We start from the raw sequence: 20,216 nt of genomic DNA on the forward strand, positions 1-20,216 counted from the left end.
TGGTTTCCAAGCAGGGAATATTGACGTCGCCAGCATTTTCCAGCCTCCTAGGAATGTGGCCTTGGCGTGCTGTGCCCAGAGGCGTACAAGATCCGAACCAGAAACCCAACGCTTTCAAAGCGCTAATCTCCGCAGCCTCCAGGCTGACGCTGGGTCCAGCGCCTGCCCCACGCCTAGAGGCGCCTGACCCCGCCCGGCCTCACTTACCCCTCCTTCTGGAGTACATTTTCAGAGTGAGATTCCCCCCACTGCCCCAGCGCTTACTAGGTCCCATCTCCAGCTCTTTTGAACTGAATCTCTATCTCTCCTGTTTAAAAAGCAAAAGCAGCAGTGTCGGTGGGGGTGGGGGAGCAGTGGGGGAGCAGTGGGAAAGGAAGGCAGGACATTTAACTTCAACTTCAGAGCGACCGTCCTGGGTTGCCAATCTAACACCAGTGGGTGGGGTGCAATCTGACACTTCCTTTCCTTTCCAGAAACGTGAGTGGAGCTGGCGCCCCCCTCGATCTGGGGGAGGGGAAGCCAGGGAGAAGGTCCACACTTCCGTCCTCACAGCTTTCTCCCCAGGAGACCGGGTATTTGGGGCGGCTCCCAGGTTGGGCGCCTGGAAAACTTCTCCAGGTTCTGCTTATTCCTGCTCCTGGCTCCGCCTCAGCTTGAGACCTGGCTTCCCTCCCGCCCTACCAGTCCCGGCTGCCCGCTTCCCGCTGCCTCTATCCTGAGCGTGCATGCGGGGACATCTCCGCGCCTGCCCTGGGCCCAAAGCTGGGTTGCGAATATCCAGTCCCTCCGAACGGACCATGGGTATCTGCCCCTAGGGTTCTCTCCTTAGCTCCCTGAGCACTGCCAGGAATTCTCTCCCATTGTAGACACTCAGCCCTTGGAAGGCCCTGGGCGAAGCGGGCTCCGTGTCCCCGCTTTGTGGCAAGATTGGCACTCTGAGGAACCTGGAGCTTGGAGATACCCTTGCGCCTAACCAGTTGAAGGATTGGGCGCAGCAGCCAAGTGCAGGCCAGACACGCAGCTTCAGGGGCCCCGGGAGACTGGCGACTGTACTCCCGCGGCGCAGCCCGGGAGCCTAGCTCCATCGCTGGAGGAAGTCCCTCTCGCTGCCCTAGGAGCACGGACGCGCCCTGGGCGCACGCCCAGGAGGCCTCCTCCCCAGCCAACCGCAACCATCCTTAGGGTGCAAGGAAGAGGTTGCTGGAGACTTCGAGGGTGCCCAGCGCCAGGGAGCAGGAACCCGGAGTCTCTTCCCTCAGCTGGGAAGCAGGAGTAGCGCTGGCGCGCTGGAGCTGGGAACACAGCGAGCGCCTGACCTTCCTCCTCCTCTTCCTTTCTATCTCCTTCGCAACTTCGGCTCCGGGGGAAGGCTCTAGCCGCTGTAGGCGCCCTCGACTCTTTTCTTAGAAGGCTGGTGATGGATCTCCTGCTTCTGCCCCCCACCGGGGCACTTGTAGTGCCCTAGTGGCACGGGAGCCTGGCACTGCCCACCACCACTCTCCTAGCTTGGCAGCATCTCCTGAGTCCCTTTTCTTTCCGCGGCACAAATCGCCAGTATTCTCAGACCGGGAAGAAGGTGGCCCTCGGGCATAGCCCTGTCGTGATGTCTGCACAAAGCCTGCTCCACAGTGTCTTCTCCTGCTCCTCGGCAGCCTCTGGTGGCTCGGCCTCAGCCCAGGGATTCTCCAAGAGGAAGCTGCGCCAGACCCGCAGCCTGGACCCAGCCCTGATCGGCGGCAGCGGGGGCGAGGTGGGCGTGGAAGGCGGCTCGCTGGGGGTCACCGGGGGCCGCCTATGCTCCCCATTGTCCCCAGCTGAAGGCCTTGGGCCCCGCTGGACGTCCTCTTCTAGGGGCCCACACCCCCGAGCCAACCGACTCCCACCCCCTAGACCCCTGTGCTCATCCTTCTCTACTCCAAGCACCCCACAGGAGAAGTCTCCGTCTGGCAGCTTCCACTTTGACTACGAGGTCCCCCTGGGTCGCAGCAGCCTCAAGAAGAGCATGGCCTGGGACCTGCCTTCTGTCCTGACTGGGCCAGGCAGTGGCCGCAGCGCCATCCTCTGCTCCTCCGGGGGAGGCTCCAACAGCATCTTCGCTTCTCCCAGGAGGTGGCTCCAGCAGAGAAAGTTCCAGTCCCCACCCAACAGCCATGGCCACCCCTACGTCGTGTGGAAGTCCGAGGTAGGGTCTGGTGCCATGGGTCGTCATGGCCCAAGGATGGGCACCTGGGAAGCTCTCTAATCTCATCACATTTACAAAGCCAGGGACCCACTGAGGGGTTTCCATGGTGTGGCTGTTTCTCTTTGGCTGGTGAATGGTTGGTTCCTGGAAATGGGTCCTAGTGGCCACACCTGTGCCTGATGTTAGGGCTTCTTGGCTCCACTTGAAGCAGTGGTGGGAGTTGGAGGAAGACTTGGTGTTCTGCTTTCCTGTTTGCCTGCAGGCCATTCCAAAGGGTCCTCTTATCTCCTCACCAAAAGTTGATATGTTTAGGAACTCCAATAATCTATTTCTAAGTGGTTTGTAAGGGTTAGATGAAATATGCCTGCCATCTGCTAATTCTACAGATAATTCAGGAACATTATTCTGGAGGGTGTTGTAGTTCCATGTGTTTGGGTGGTACAGGGGAGTAACTACCAAAATTCTCTAGTTTTGATCTTCTGAAATTAGAACTCTATGGTATGGAGTACTAGTTTAATATAGGGAAAATGATCTCTGATTAAGGCTATGAAAAGTAATGGAAACATGCTGAAATTCCACTATAGACAACTAGCAGTTGTACCAATTTCACTTCTTTTACTTATTTCATTAGTGAAATATATGTGAATTGGGAATCATGGTCTCGGAGCTCTCTGGTTAGGAAGAATGGAAAACAGAGCTGTTGGGAAACTGGTTGATGGGTACTAGGAAAGCAACATGCTTTTACAAAATAAATAGTAGTTGTTTTTAAAATGAACAGCTCCTATCTCAGTGCGCAAACTCTATAGATTTGCCTTGGATCTCTTTCCATAAAGGAAGGGAGATTCCATCAATTGTAATTAAATATTTTAAAGTACTGTTAGAATTACAGAAATGAAATGCAATAGCATGTAATTGCGGGAGATTTAGAATAAATAAAGGAAACAGAACCAAGAAAAATGTTTGAAAATAACATCCAAAATCATACTTTACTCTGTTAACATGAGATAACTATGAGATTTTTGCTTTTAATAAATCGCCTTAGAAAAATCAGCAGTAGTTATCAGAAATATTAGCATCACATACTAATAAAATATTAGTTTAACTGTGTCAAAGTAACAGCTGCTGTTGGGTGGGGAGTATAGAGTACAAAAACTAACACACATTGATGGTTATTCTGCCCGTTTTCTTGAGGAAGACAGGCAGGAGAAAGAAAAGTCAATTCAGAGAGCAAGATATTTTCTCCAAACCAGGGAACTCAGCATTAGAAAGACTCAAATATCAAAAATATAAATATTGAATTTCTCTTGGTCTCTGGAAGGGGCTGCATTCCCGCTGTATATCAGAAGCACGCATTATCAGATTAATCTGTTGGAGTTGAGAGAAAGAAACAGAAATGAAAAAGCAAGCCAAATTCTTGGATTACATAGCCACTGACATCACCTTTAAGCCTAATTGCATCATTAAGAAAGCTCCCATTTTCTATAGCATCCACACATATTTGGAATGTAATATAAAGGACCTTTTGTCACTGTTATGACCACAAGGCATTCTATTGTAAATGATCACAACTGGCTAGAAATTATTTTTTGGCCATTAAATCTCATAATCAATGGACAAGTATCTGAACTGCAGCTATACTGGTGGCTTTAGACTATTTTATTAGTATTTGGGCAGTCTGCAAGCTTATCTACTGGGACTTTCACCTCTTTGCAATGGTTAAAACTAAGTACATAGCCATCTAGCAAAACAACAGAATTTTCTCATGAAGTGTTCATCCATGTGTGTGTGATCCATTTATCCTTGAGGCAGACATAGAGTGAACGTATAGAATCCTGGCATGAAGATCTAAGGCTGATTTTGTTTAGTAGAGGACCAGATATCCTAAAGTAACTCCTGGGTCTGGAATTTAATGGCCTGGATTACCTTTTAAAGGTTTAATGCCTTGGAACCCTCTCAAAAAACCAAGGAAATTCATCTTATTGAGTGCTGCTTGTCCTTCTCACTGGCAAGCAAGCTGGGTCCTTTGTCCTCAAAGAGAATTTTTACTAATGATGTCAAAAGTTCGGCAAATGAGCACTTTGCAAGGCTACTTGCAAATCAAATCATACAGATTTGATTCTTGTGCTTTTCCTGGTTGTTCTGGCTCAAGGTTTCTCAGCCTCTGCCCTATCGACACTTGTGGCTGAATAATTCTTTGGGCAGGGGCTGTCCTGTGCATTGTAGGATGTTTAACAGCATCCTGGGCCTCTACTCACTAGCACCCATCCCCACCAGTGTGACAATGAAAAATGTCTAAAGATAGGTGTCAAAATTACACTAGCTGAGAATCACTGTACCAGTGAGTTGAATGTAGCATTCCATACTGGCTGTCTAGTGAGTGCCTCAGAAGTGCTTTCAGCTGGCATAACATTTCCCTGGGACCTCCATTCAATTTTGAAACTATATGGATCCCTCTCCGTGGACCCTTTGGGGTTTATTCAACTTTTCTGTTTCTCTTCTATTGAATCCATAGGCAGACCTGATAATTCACCTTCCTTCAGATTTAGCCAATGATGGATCATGTCCATTTCTACTTAGTTCTTTGAGCAGATTCTCTGGTTTTAAATTTAATTCTGTTACAACGGCTCCCATTCCCAACAGTCTCATAAGTGCCTGCAGCTCTATGACTTATGCTCACTCAAAGCTCACAAATGGCCTAAAACATGGAGGTGTTAGTTGAAGTCATCTATGACTCTATTAATATTTTTCTCCCTTTGTATTTCAGTGTTGCTTTAACAAACGGTGATTCATGGACATACTGGGTAAAATGTCTGTTGAGTAGAAAAAGGGTAAATGATGCATGATATAACTGGTACATGCTTCTAAACTTGTATTCTTAGCAGCCAAGTTATGCCCCTGATTCTGATCACAGACAAGGTGTCATTCCAACTGGGGGTTTTCCTAATTTTCTTGGATCAGAGCTGGGATTATGCTCATAGCTGATCTGGAGTTTCCCAGCTTTGATAACCCATAATTAAATTGATTTTTCTATATCTATGACTTCTTTTCTTCATTCATGCCATAAGCACTTATTGAGCACACTCACTTCTCTAACTACCAGGGGTGCAGAGGGGCTAAAATATGGTGCCAGCTCTTAAAGAGCTCAGAGTCTACTGAGGAGGATGGATGAATCAACCAGTAGGTACAGTGCACAAGGATCACAACACAATGAAAAACAGGGATAGGGGGATGGTGGTGTGATGGTTCACTATGCTTTGGGGAGTCTTTGGGAACTTTCACTTGATCTCAAGTAGAGAACAGTTGAGCTCGATCTCAAGGATGACTGCCATTTATAAGAAGAAGGAAAGTGATTCCTTGATGAAAGAGAAAAGAGTAGACACACCCAGAGGTGTTGGTGATGCCAGTTTCCTATAAAGAGTATGTAGAGGGGCTTAGGAGCAATGATTTTTTTGGGAAGAGGAGGTTAGGACATCTGTGGTTTAATATATGCTGCAACTACATAGATTTTTATGTAGAAAGCTAATGAAAGCAGAAACTGGTCGTGTATTTAGAAGATGACTAACTATGGACATGGATAAAAATGGCAGGAGGGTGAAAGCACATTGTCTACCCTTCAAGGCACCTGTTGGCATCAGATCTGCAGAGAGATGAAATATGATGAGTGTGTTTGAAGTTAGAAGTTTGGTGTGCCTGGAGTTAGGCTGTATCTTGTTCTGTGCTGGATACTAACTAGTACAAGAGGTTGGGTAGCATTAATTATGAAGATCACACTGTTCACATCTCAGGAATTTGGACTGTATGTTTTGCAGAGCAGTGTTGTTCAAAACTGGAGGCAACTTTGTCCCCAGGGCACATTTAGAAATGGCTGAGGACAGTTTTGGTTGACACAGCTAGGGATGGTGTTGTATTAGTTTTCTATTGCTGCTGTAGCAAATTACCCCAAATTTAGTGGCATAGAGCAAAACAAATTTATTATCTTACATTTCTGGAGGACAGAAATGAAATGGTCCCTGGGCTGAAGTCAAGGTGTTGGCAGGGCTGTGTCCCCTCTGAAGGCTCTAGGATCTGTATATTTTGCTTGTCCAGTGGCCCATTTTCTTCATTTCCAAAGCTAGCCAATGTTAAAATCTCTTTTTCTTCCACATAGCCATTCCTCCCTCTTAAGCATGCTTGTGATAACATTGGGCTCACTTGAATAATCCAGGATAATCTAATTATTTTAAGATAGTTGATTACTAACCTTTAATTTCACCTGCAACCTTATTTTCTTTTGCCATGTAATAACATATTCACAGGTTCCAGAGATTAAGGTATGGATATCTTCGGTGAGACATTATTTCTCCTACTACAGGGGTGGTTCTACTGGCATCTAGTGGTTAGACACCAGCGATGCTGCTGAACAGTCTACCATACATAGGACAGCCCCCACAACAGAGTCATCTGGTCCTCAATGTCAAGAATGCCCAGGCTGTGAAACCCTGTGGTAGACAATGGGGGAAACTGGTGATTTTTAAAGCACCAGGGTGTAACATGATCAAATATGTGTTTTAGAGAGGTCACTCTGATGTCTGGGGGAGGGGGGAAGGCATGTGTTAGTAGAGTGAAACAAGGGGGAGAATAAATACTCAGAGGAGGTGGGCTTGGGGAAACCATTCCAAGGATCCTATAAACAAATGGAGGTGGCCTATACACATAATACTTCTATATTTCTTACTTTTCCATTTTAGCAAATTGTTTTCTTGCACTATGGAAATACTTCTAATGAGTTGGTCTCTCTGGACCATTGGTTCTCAACTGGGGGCAAGTTGGCATCCTCAGCACATTTGGCAATACCGGGTGCCATTTTTTATTGCCAGAGCTGAGATGGGGGGATGCTACTGGCATCTAGTGGGTAGAGGCCAGGGATGCTGTTAATCATACTACAGTGCATAGAAAAGCTTCCCCAACAAATAACTATCCTGCCTGAAATTTCAATAGCACCAGGGTTGAGAAAGCTTGTGTAATATGCTACCTTATACAAGAAACTGAAATCTAGGTTGCTTTCCAGTACCATCTTCTCTCATGCTTCCGTTTTTATTCTTTGCCATTTTCTTCTTCTTTTTTGGTATATATCAACTAAGGCTGTGAATTTGGTGGGGGGAAGCCTTTTCTAGAGGTATTGAGTATAGGAAAAAATATGAGGTATTAAAATATATGTGTAAGGGAAAAATTGACTGATACATATGTAATGATGGAAACTGGAGTTAAAAATTAAAACATGAATAGAGAGGAATATTCTGATTATAAATAGAGGCTTTCCCATATCACTGAAGAGGAAGTAATTAGAGTAAGACAGCTTCATAGTGGAAATTGACAAAGGGCATTTTATATGGAATTATGTCTGAAATCAGCACAATACCGTAAGAATTATAAATTAGGAATACAGTTATTCAACTTTCATCTGCTCTCTTTTGTGTTATCTAGGCTAGAATGTGTTTCTAAGGAAAATTTTAACTTAAATAAAGAATAATGTGAAGACAGCTTCTCAAATACCTTGGAATTGAGCTTCACCTGAATTTTGAGATTTAAAGGTTGGAAAGAGTCGGGTTTAGACTCAGAAAGGATCTTGGGTAGCATCTAGCTGCAGCCTCCTTATTTTACAGTTAAAGAAAGGGACTAAAAAGTTTAAACTCAAACTCAGAAAATGTGCTAAGGGCAGAACTATCCTGAAATCTTTCTTGACTCTTAATATAAACTACCAAACTTCTGGGAAAAAATTAAGTGACCAGGAGTACCTTAAATCTTAGTGATCTCTTTTCCATTCCCATTACTTACTGAGACGGTTCTCTCGAAGGTGCCCAATTCCAAGACTCTTCTTAAACGTCCTTTCATGGAATTCTGGGCAGAACTACTGGCACTGTTTTGCCCACCCCCTCCTTTCCCTACCACACACAGAGGAGTCTCAATTCCCTCTTTACTGCTTGCTTCTCCATATCTAACACCTCTTTCTGTTCTTCTGTGTCTGTGTTTGTCTTTGTCCACTCATCCCCATGGTTCTGCTTTTATTTTCTCCTTAAGTCATTCTCCCTTGATGATCTCATTTGCTTTTGTGACTTCAGCTATTCTCCCTTTCCAGGACACTCCTAACTCTGTGTCTAACTGTGATCTTGCACATGAGCTCCTCGTATTTATTTCTGATTTTCTGCAAGACATCTGCCCACAGTGCTCACTGGACTCCTCATATTCTATATGTTTGAGGCAGAACAGATCAACACCCCCTTCTTTTGAGCACATTTGTTTTTTTCTTTTTTTTTCTTTTGTAGTTCTTATTCTAGTTGGAGTCACCATTTCCCCACATATTTAGTTTACCAGAGATGGCTGGAGATGTCTCCAGTCCCTGTCCCCCGACGCTGCTTTTTTCCTCCTGTCTTCAATAAGCTATCAGGTCCTGTTGTTCCTACTTCTCTGTTATAGAAATGATTTGTACTGGAATGTATCCAAGTTCTTACATCTTTCTCCAGCTGTTCCTTCTCATTGCCACTGCCTAGTTTGGGGCCTTATTTGCTTGGTCACCCTGCCTTCAGTTTCTCTCTCTCCATCTGGCTTATTGGAATCCTACTCCAAACACATAATTGTAATCATGTTAACTCCCTGAGCAAAAACCAAACTGCTTAGCCCGTTATTTCATAGTCCTTTACAATATAATCTTAGCCTACATCCTCCCCTTCCCCCAGGAACTCTGGTCCAGCAAAACCAAACTGGCCACTGAGCCAGGCAGCCATCAAATATTTGTTGAGTGCTGGCTATACCCTTGGCACTGAGGATGTATGTGGAACAATCATGTAGGGCCCCACAATATGTTTACCCTTTGATGAAAGCAATACTTTCAAATAAAGAAGTCCTTGCACTTGTTCAGAATACTGTGGCAATATGATACCAGGACTCTGGTAAACAGAATAATGGCCTCAAACAGATGTCCATGTCCTAATCCTCAGAACCTGTAGATATGCTACCTTAAATGGTAAAAGGGACTTTGCAGTGAGTAAAATTAAGGATTTTGAAGTGGTGAGATTATCATGGAATATCTGGGTGAGCTAATGTAATCACAAAAGTCCTTTAAGAGGGAGGCAAGAAGGTCAGAGTTACAGAAAGAGATATAAGGATAGAATTAGCAAGGAAAGGGAGGAGGGTGGGGGAGGCAGAGAGATTTTGAAAATGCTACACTGTGGGCTTTGAAAATGGGGGATGCAGTCTTCAGACAAGGAGTGAAGCAGCCTCTAGAAGCTAGAAAGCAGAAGGAAATAGACTCTTGCCTAGAACCTGCAGAAGGAATGCAGTTCTGCTGACATCTTGGTCCTACCCCAGTGAGACTTCTGACCTCCAAAACTGTAAATGAATACATGTGTGTTGTCTTAAGCCACGACTTGTGGTAATTTGTTATAGTAGCCATAGGGAACTGATACAAGTATTAAGGAGGTCTGAGATACCTCAACTGAAACCAATGGATAAGGAGGCTTTAGCCAAACAAAAAGAAGAGAGGTAGCCTTCCAGCTAGAAGAAGCAGCCTGTAGTTAAGAGGGAATATTGTATGTACAGTAGTCCCCCCCCCCCAATCTGTGGTTTTACTCTCCACAGTTTCAGTTATCTACAGTTTGAAAACATTAAATGGAAAGTTCCAGAAATAACAATTCATAGGTTTTAAATTGCATGCAGTTCTTAGTAGTATGATGAAATTGTGCTCCATCCTGCCTGGGGTATGACTCATCCCTTTGTCCAGTGCATCCACACTATAAATGCTCCCTGCCCTCTAGTCACTTAGTAGCCACCTTCGTTATCAGATTCATTGTCCTGGTGTCACAGTGCTTATGTTCAAGTTCCCAGTATTTTACTTAATAATGTTCCCAAAGCACATGAGAAGTATTGCTGACAATTTGGATATGACAAAGAGAAGCCATAAAGTGCTTTCCTCTGAGTGAAAAGATGAAAGTTCTTGACTTAATTAGGAAAGAAAAAATCATATGCTGAGGTTGCTGATATTTACAGTGAGAATAGATCTTCTATCCATGAAATTGTGAAGAACAAACAAAAAAATCATGCTTGTTTGCTGAGCAAGAAAGACCAGATTCACATAACTTTTGTTATAGTATATTGTTATAATTGTTCTATTTTATCTTAGTTATTTCTGTTAATCTCTTACTGTATCTAACTTATAAATTAAACTTTATCATAGATATGTATGCATAGAAAAAAACAGTATATACAGGGTTCAGGACTATCTGTGGTCTTAGAAATCCACTGGGGGTCTTAAAATGTATCTCTGTTGGATTTAGACAAATCCAACTGGAATGAAGGATGGGAGTGGGAAGATGGCAAACAATAAATCAATCTGGGCCCTCAGGTTCATGATACAGATTTTATGATTTAATGGAAACGTTCCCTGCAGAGGGAACCCTTTATTTTTCTCTTCTTCTTATTCTGATTTTGATCACCTGGTCTTATATCTATCTGAGAAAGCTCCATTTCTACTTTATGACTCAGTCAAATGCCACCATCAGATAAATAAACTTTAATATGCATCATGACACATTCAGGATTTGCAGAAATGTGAGCTCAGTTTTCCATAGTGGAACTTGATTCTTCCAATCTGGTGCCCTCATAAGGGAAAGTGTATTTCATATCAAAAATCCAGCCAATGCCCTAGGGAATCTGTGTTCTGACAATGATTCTACAAGTCCTGGCGACACACGTTTGAGGTATGACATCATATTCTACAGTTTACTACATCCTGTCTGAGCTGTTGCTTTTAATAAGGGGAGAGGCACTGTAACTGTAACTATGTTTCAATAGGGCCAGAAAAGTAGAATGTAATGTGTGAGAAAATGAAATTAGTCATTTGGTTATCTGGTAAAGAATTATGTTTTCATTACCTATTGGAGAAATACAAATCAAAACCACAATAAGGTATCACTTCATACCCTCTAGGATAGCTATAATAAAAGAGATAATGACAAGTATTGGCAAGGATGCAGACAAAGTAAAACCCATACACTGCTGGTGAGAATGTAATATGGTGCAGTACCTTTACAAAGTACTTTAGCAATTTCTCAATAGTTACAGTTAGAGTTACCCTATGACCCAACAATTTCATCTCTAGGTACATACAGAATAGAAGTGAAAACATCTCCACACAAAAACTTGTACATGAGTGTTCATATCAGCATTATTCATAATAACTAAAATGGTGGTAACAACAAAATGCCCATCCACAGATGAATGGATAAACAAAATGTGGTCTAACCATACAATACAAAATTATTTAGCAATAAAAACAAATGAAATTCTGGTATGTTCCATAACATGGATCAACCTTGAAAGTATTATACTCAGTGAAAGAAGCCAGCCACAAAAGTTCACATATTGTATGATTTCATCTGTATGAAAGGTTCAGAATAGGAAAATTCATAGAGACTGAAAGTAGATTAGTGGCTGCCAGAGGCTGACAGTAGGGAGGGGTAGGAAGTGACTCCTAATGAGCACTGGGCTTCTCTTTGGGATGATGAAAATGTTCTAAAACTAGATAATGTTGATGGTTGCACAACCTGGTGAATAGACCAAGAATTGCTGATTTTATTTATTTATTTTTAGAGAGAGATGGAGGGAGAAAGAGAGGGAGAGAAACATCCATGTATAAGAGATACATTGATCCGTTGCCTCTTGCTCGCCCCCAGCTGGGGACCTGGCCGGAAACCCTGGCATGTGCTCTGACCCGGAATTGAACCATCAACCTCTCAGTTCGAAGGCTGGCACTCAATCCACTGAGCCACAGCAGCCAGAGTATGAATTGTACACTTTAAAAGGGTGAATTTTACGATAGGTGAATTTTAATGTCAATTTAAAAAATGACATTTATGCTTTTTAGAAAATATATCAATATTGTTGTAACATCGTTTTTCAATAAAACATAAACATAAATATAGAGGAATGGTTATGTAGTAGTCCCAGACCTAATGTCCATTAGATGTTATTCTGAAAGATGCAACAGGAGAGGTTGTAATGGCTCTGGCAGATTGAATGGAAGAGTCAATAGCCAACCTGGGATTTTCTGAGATTGGTTACTGTGGAAATTCTGTGTCCTTATTATTATACTTTGAAAGCAAGAGCAAGGAAGCTATTACAAAGATTGTTTTCAGAATAGTCAGACTTTAAAAACTATTTACAATCTTGAAATTGCCTAGCCATATCATACCAGAGCTGTTAAAGCAGCTGAAGATTTTCAAGAGCCGTTAGAATTAAAAGCAACTTGAGCAACCACCTCGTAAGCAGTGTGCTGATGGACCCAAGAGAAGTTAGAGCTTAGAATCCATATTTTTGGAGAAATTAGAAGTGAATTGAATTGAGTGGACTATGGATCAAGGAAAATAACATATTTTTGTTTCTGTATTCCTGGACAGCTCATGAAAACAGGCAAATTAATGCCACTTACAGGAACTGAAACGTGAATAAACCAGATCAATTCTCAGCTTGCACTGGCAATAACTTCATCTCTCAGAAGTTGAGAAACTATTAGGCAAGGTGGTACTCTGAGAAACAAATGTGGATGGAGAAAGGAAAAAAGAAACCTAAGATGACAATAGCCATGTTGCCTCAGGGGTTATTATAAAAGGCCTCTTCTATAGCTAACAATTTTCCCCAGGGAGATCCTGGAAAGGGCCATTAGGTTTTCTGGCTTTTGAGCAAGGTATCATTCTGATCACATCAGAACTTCTGATTGATTCCTCGTTCACTTATTTCAGTTGATGGGTGACAATAATAATGATAAGCAAAATAACAAGTAGTATTTGTAGAATGCTCACCAGTTTTTTGTTATTATAATTGTGCAAGGTGATAGTATCAATCTTCATTTTGTATATGAGGATACTGAGATTCTGATTAAGAGGTAGGCAGATTTAGTTGGAGAGGAAATGATGTGAATGACTCTGATCCAGAAATGAGATTCTGATTAAGAGGTAGGCAGAGTTAGTGGGAGAGGAAATGATATGAATGACTCTGATCCAGACTGCCTGGGTTCAAATCCCAGCTTTGCCATATGACCTTGAAGAAGTTACGAAGCATATTTATGCTTCAGTTTCCTCATCTGTCAAATGGGGGATAAATAAAGTGCCTATGTGAAAGACTTTTTGTGAGTAACTCATGACTTAATTACAGTTATGCACCACATAATAGTATTTTGGTCAATGACAGACTGCATATACAATGGTGGTCCCATAAGATTATAATGGAGCTGAAAATTTTCTGTCACCTAGTGACATTGTAGCTATCATGTCTCACTATTTAGATATGTTTAGATACACAAATACTTAACATTATGTTATAATTCCCTACAGTATTTAGTACAGTAACATGCTATACAGGTTTGTAGCCTAGGAGCAATAGGCTGTTTCATTTACCCTTAGGGTATAATAGGCTATACCATGTAGGTTTGTGTAAGTGCTCTCTATGATGTTCTCACAACGACAAAATCACCTAACAATACATTTCTCAGAACATATCCCCATCATTAAGCAGTGCAGGACGGAACTTGGAAAGTGCCCAGCACATAAGAAATAGTAAGAGATACTAAAAAGAGCACGGTTAAATAAAATGGAAGATTTTCCCAGGTCACAAAGCTAGGAGGCAGCAAGGTAAGGCTGAGTTAAAAGTATTACTTTAGTAAAACAAATACTTATTCCACACATACAGTGTGTGACAGGAACCTTGGTCTTTCCATCACGGCAGTTGAAGAAGGCTCAGGTGATCACCAAGTGAATGAGTAGACACAACTAAGTTTGACAACAGCAGAAGACAATTGGAGATTTATTTTGCAAGTTGTTAAGTAAGGTATATTTTTTATGATAGGCATTAGAGCATCAGTAGGCTGTCGCCCAAGGCGTTTTGGCCTAGTGATGTGGAACACAGGAATCTGCTGGGCTTGCATTGTAGATTTGGTGTAACCCAAGACATGTCAACAGGCCAAGGGGTAGCCTTTATTCCCACACACTAGTCACAGGAATTTCATTGTATCAGACACTTTTTGTTTGTAGGATATTTAGAATGTTGGAAACTGGATAGCTCCCATTCCAGCCCTGATTCTCTAGCTGGTACATGGCAGTGTGCTTTTCCCCATCACGCCTGGTGTTCTTCTCACTTCCTCATGCTACTTCATGCCACTACTACCATGTGCAATCAAGCTGACTGTTTTTTCATGGCTCATTTCATTGACATCTTTTCAAGGTAACAAGGCAGCATCATTAGCAGCACTATTTACATTCAATTTTTCTGTTCAAAATCTAATTGTAATGCCCATGAACATTTTTAGAGTGACTTCAGCATCCTATGAATAAAACAGCATATTAGCAGGGATAAGTTCTTGAAAAAGTTTAAGTTTTCTATCTAGTCTGGACTCCATGTGATACTTAAATCCTATCTATAACATCCTCAGTCTATGCTCAGCCCGCACCGATGGAGACCTTTACAGTTCTGCCTATAGATTATAATGGATGTGGAATTTTTTCTAGGAATGGTGTTAAAAAACCACCCTCCCTGGTACATTTATTATGTTACAACAAATTTTGCCTCTCTGGTTATATAGATAATTCCCAACATCGTGTTATCATTAATGGTAAAGAAATGCAAGTTGGCTTAACTTTCTTACTCAGCATTAACACAGAGTTTGGTCATATTTTCTTTCTAGCAGGTAAGAATTGTGAATATATCAAACTAGAATTGAAGAATGATTTAAAGTTAAACTACTGACCTAAAGTTATCTTGCAAACTACTTGTAGAAATCAAGGATTAGAACTCACTGTCTCCAGAGTCTCACTGCCAATCTAATGTGTCTGGCTTCTTCCTTTCATGATTTATAAGGGAGCTCAAAGACAGGTGCAGTTTTCATACTACATCACAGAGCATTGCTTTCAGTCTTTCAGCATTCCCCCAAAGAGGCACATTGAATCTGGATTCTCATCTTAATACATTGTAAATAAATGGTGTTAGAATGTGTTTGTCAAAATGTCAAGAAAATAAATATGAAAGTTGATATGGAGATGGTAAGCAGAGTTAAAGGTCAAGAAGTGTGTTATGAGTCCAAGACTAACTTCAGAAACTCTGGGTCATGAACTCAGCAAATATATGTTTGTTCTGCTGAAATCGCAATATTTTAACTTTTTAATTTATGATTATATTGGAAATATATTACTTTTTCTCATATAACAGAGTATGATGTTAAAAATCAGTAAAGTATTATGGAAATGATCAAATAGTTAGGCTCTTGTTGAAGGTTCTTTTAGTTGAGATAGTTTATTCAGAGCTATGAGTTTTAAAAAGATGAAATACTTTATTTTTCTTTGCAATAGTATTCTCAGTTTTGGTTCTCCCTTGGGGGAGCTAGATACAGAAAAGTCAAGGGGTCCTGATTATCTAGTTTGCCTTTCTTCATCTTGAACTATCCCTTTTACATAAAATGCTTAAAATTCTGCTACGGTATTTCAGTCTCCTCATAAGGTATCATTTCTAATTTATATAAAGATATGGTAGGTGTAGCTTATGTAAACATTTACTCAAATCTAAAACTGTTCTAAAGAAGTAAAGTTAGGTAGCCCTGCATTGCTATGAACTTCCCTCTCAGGACTGCCTTCGCTGTGTCCCATAAGTTTTGGGTTGTTGTGAGTTCATTTTCATTTGTTTCCAGAAACTTTTTGATTTCTTCCCTAATTTCATTCTTGACCCATTCATTGTTTAATAGCATGCTATTCAATCTCCATGATATTGAGTGTTTTGGCTTTTTTTCCCCTTGGGGTTGGTTTCTAGTTTCAGTCCCTTGTGGTTCGAGAAAATACTTGGTATGATTTCAATTTTCTTGAATTTGGTGAGGCTTGTTTTGTGTCCCATCATGTGGTCTATCTTTGAAAATGTTACATGTGTGTTTGAAACGAATGTGTATTTAGCTTCTTTGGGCTAGAGGGCTCTATATGTATCAGTTAAGTCCATTTCATCTAGGGCGTTGTTCAGTGCCACAGTATCTTTGTTGATATTTTGTTTGGAAGATCTCTCCATTTTTGACAGTAGGCTGGTAAAATCCCCTACTATAATTGCATTGCTGTCAATATCTTGAAGTCCTCCAAGATTTTCTTTATGTATTTGGGTGCTTCTATGTTGGGTGCATATATATTTACAATGTTTATGTCTTCTTGGTGGATTCTTCCTTTGAGTATTGTGAAGTGACCTTCTGGGTCTCTTTTTAATGGCCCTTTTTTTAAAGCCTATTTTGTCTGATATGAATATTGCTACCCTGGCTTTTTTTTTCCTGTCCATTTGCTTGGAAATTTTGTTTCCAGCCCTTCACTTTTAGTCTGTGTTGGTCTTTTGTCCTGAGGTGGGTCTCTTGTAGGCAGCATATGTGTGGGTCATGCTTTCTTATCCATTCAGCTATTCTATGTCTTTTGATTGGAGCATTTAATCCATTTACATTTACAGTTATTATTGATAACTACTTATTCATTGCCATTTTTGTACCCGAGTTCCTCTCTGTCTCACTCTTGTCCTTCCTTTCCTTAAAGCAGTCCCTTTAGCATCTTTTGCAGAGCTGGTTTGGTGGAGGTGTATTCTTTTAGACTTTTGTCTTGGAAGCTCCTTATTTGGCCTTCTATCTTGATTGAGAGCCTTGCTGGGTAAAGTAGCTTTGGTTGCAGGCCTCTGGTTCTCATTACTTGAAATATTTCTTGCCATTCTCTTCTTGCTTGGAGTGTTTCCACTGAGAAGTCAGCAGCTAACCTTATTGGGGCTCCCTTGTATGTTACTTCCTGTTTCTCCCTTGCTGCCTTTAAGATTCTCTCTTTGTCTTGGAATTTTTGCCATTTTAATTATGATGTGTCTTGAGGTGGGCCTCTTTGGGTTCCTCTTGATTGGGATCCTCTGTGTTTCCTGGATTTGCGTGACTTTTTCTGCCATCCAATTAGGGAAGTTTTCCATCATTACTTTTTCGAATAGGTTTTATATCCCTTGTTCTTCTTCTTCTCCTTCTGAAGGAGATAATATCCCTATTATTCAGATATTATTATGTTTTATATTGTTTTGCATTTCTCTTAATCCCTCTTCATTCTTTCTGAGCCTCTTTTCCTTTTTTTTGCTCTTTCTGGGTGTTTTTTTCTACTTTGTCCTCCAACTCGCTGATCCTATCTTCTGCTTCATCGATCCTGCTCTTGATTCCTTCCACTGTGTTCTTCAGTTCAGAAATTCTATTCTTTATTTCCTCTTGGCCCTTGATGATAGTTTCTATTTCCTTTTTCATGTTGATATAGTTTGCAGTGAGTTCATTGTAGTTCCCCTGTAGTTTCTGGTAGCTCATTTTGAGCTCTTTGAACTTCCCAATAACCAGTGCTTTGAATTCAATATCTGATAGACGATTTGCCTCTATTTCATCTAGCACTCTTTCTGAGGCTTTCTCCTTTCCTTTCATTGGGGGATTGTTTCTTTGTCTTCTCATTATTTGTGAGACTCTTCTTGTTAGCTTCAGTTTCTTAAATTGATTTCTTCTGGCATCCTGAGTTTATGGTGTGAACTTCTGTGGTAGAATACCTGTGAGATTCAGTGGTGTAGTTTCCTTGATCTCCCAAGCTCACTTGTCTTGGGCTGTCCCTTAAGTTGGCTCTGTGTTTGTTTTTGGGTCTTTCTTTTGTGGGTCCTTCCCACCAGTTGGTTAACTGATGATCGCTCTGTCCACCACCTCTTGTAGTTTGTTGTGCTGGTGAGGACGGGTTGTATTGAAGCTAGTTCTTCTGTGTGTACAAGGTTTTGAGGATTCTCTTTTGCTCTTGTTCAGTTTGTACTGGGTAGTTTTCCCACTATTTAGTTGTATTTCCACATAGGTTCTGGATTGTGGTTTGTAGGGTTCCCACTCCCTCCTTCTCCTTCTTCTGTTGTTATCTGTTGGTGGTTACTCTGTTGTTGGGTTTCCTCTTCCATTGGGTGTCCTGGTGTTCACCACTTTCACTTATTCTTTTTTTGTGATCAGTTGGAGGGGAAGGCAGCCTGGTTTATGACAGCAGGAGAGTATTCTATGATATTTACAGTAGCAGCCAGTAGAGAAGAGGTAGGAGATCCTTTGGCTATGTATAATGTTAACCGTGATCTTCAACCCAACTAGCCACTTTTACAAAAGGATGGAAAGAAGCTAAGACTCTTGTTGGGGAGGGAAGGGTTGTGAGTTGGATCTAGAAAGCAGTGAGGTTGTTGGAGGTCAGATTCTGAGGTAAGGTGAAGTAAAGGATAGTAAATAGATGTAGTGTGTGAGAGAATACAGTTAACCTCTATAGTAATAGAGTTCAGGAAACTGAAGTGGGCCAAGATCTAGGAGGGGTGATGTGAAGTATTTACAGTTGTATGGAACAGTGATTATTTACAATAATATCAGTAAAACAATGATATGACAGAATCTATGTGATCTGGATAACATAAATAGGGGGTATAGAACTTTGAGTAGTGTGCTAACGAAACACAAGTGACATAAAGGATAGTAAATTAGCAATACACTGTGGAGGAGAGAATGAGGGAAACGTGTCAAATGATACAATATAACCAGCCAAGCATAGAAGGCTATACAGAAATAAGAGGAATACAAAAATACTATTGAAATAAAAGATGTAAGAATAATGAAAAAATAATAATACACATATGCAGTAGCTTGTACTTTCTCTGCAATAGCAAAATACAATTTGTCTCACTGTCTAAACTGTTGGGATGCCCCCTCTGTGAGGCCAACTCTGGTCCTTTCACACTTCCAACTATTAAAAAAAAAGGCAGGAGAAGGGAGGAAGAAGAGATAAAATTGGAAAGACAGAAGGAGGAATAAAACATGAAAAAAGGAAAGAGAGGGAAAAGGTAATGAAAGATAAAACAATAATAAAAATTTAAAAAATAAAAGATTACTTAAAAAAAACACCTCTTGTTGGTTTCAAACTGGCCATACCAGTTTTTCTGGTCTTGCTGGCTGCATCAGGCTGAGGGGCAATTGGTGTGGCTTTTCTTGTGTACTCAGCCAGCCTTGCAAGCACTCTCCCAAGAGCTAGTCTGGTGCTTCTCCCCAGCACCCTAGGCGGAGTATCCAGGTCTTCTTTAGAGCACTATTTCCCTGGGGCTCATTGCCATGGACTGGGGTTCGGGTGGGTGCACATGCCTGGCCAGACTGCCTGGGTCCCATGGGCTTGGGCACCAACCCTTCCCAGTGCTGTGGGGAAATGCAGGAACTTCCGGCAACCATGGGATTGCTGCCTGACTGGGTGGGGAGTAAGCCAAGCAGCTGTTGCAGGAGAATCCCCCAAACAGTTTTGCTTTTTGAGAAATTCCTCCTACTCAAACCTGTCACTCAGTACATCCCAAATTCTCCAGCCAGATTGGTGACTATCCAAGTCAGTGCTCATCACTGCGGGATTCTCAACTCTCCCAAGTCAGTGACCACAGACTCTGTGGGTGATCACAACCCTTGTGTGTTTGCCACTTTGTCCTTACTCCCCTCTCTGCATCTTCAAGCAACAAAGTCTCTGTTGATGCTGCTCAAACCCTGCTTGGCCAGGGAGGGAGGGAGTAGTTGACCCAGTTGTCTCCCAAGGACTCTATGGCAGGCCCATGGCTCCTAAAGTGTCTGTGGTAGACCCAGTGCTGGGCACTGAGCACTGGGTTTCAGGCGCCGGGCCTGGGGCTACAACCGTGTCCCTGCACTGGTCCCTGGGACCTTATTGTCTTGCAGTAGTCTCCTTACCTTCTGGATTTTCAGTGTCCGCTACACTTTTCATATATGCTGGGGTACTGTTGGCTGTTTGCTCTCTTCCTCTGGAGATTGGTCAGGTGTTTCTCCTGTGTGTAGGGGGAAGTGGAATCTGCTCCCTCCTACTCCATCACCATCTTCCAACTCACTCCAACTTTGTCTTTTAAAACTATAAGGAAAGTATGCACTAGTCATGGAATTATAATACAGTATAGTTTTTCCTTTACATTTTAGCTTTTAAGATTTGTGTAGTTATTT

At 41.8% G+C, this 20,216-nt stretch overlaps 1 protein-coding gene across 2 annotated transcripts in view; it reads left to right on the forward strand.

Annotated features, from left to right (window-relative positions):
* The first annotated feature begins 492 nt into the window (after window positions 1-492).
* The window catches only part of ARHGAP6 (Rho GTPase activating protein 6), a 480,213-nt gene continuing 460,489 nt past the window's right edge, over window positions 493-20,216 (forward strand). For both annotated transcript variants that reach the window (XM_037055564.1, XM_037055565.1), the window contains exon 1: window positions 493-2,182. In XM_037055564.1, coding sequence (XP_036911459.1) covers window positions 1,604-2,182 — 579 coding nt within the window. In that variant the 5' untranslated portion in view covers window positions 493-1,603. The remainder of the gene's footprint in view (window positions 2,183-20,216) is intronic.

The sequence above is a fragment of the Sturnira hondurensis genome, unplaced genomic scaffold (assembly GCF_014824575.4).
Source record: "Sturnira hondurensis isolate 20B ecotype Veracruz unplaced genomic scaffold, ASM1482457v3 Scaffold0008710, whole genome shotgun sequence".
Taxonomy (NCBI): domain Eukaryota; kingdom Metazoa; phylum Chordata; class Mammalia; order Chiroptera; family Phyllostomidae; genus Sturnira; species Sturnira hondurensis.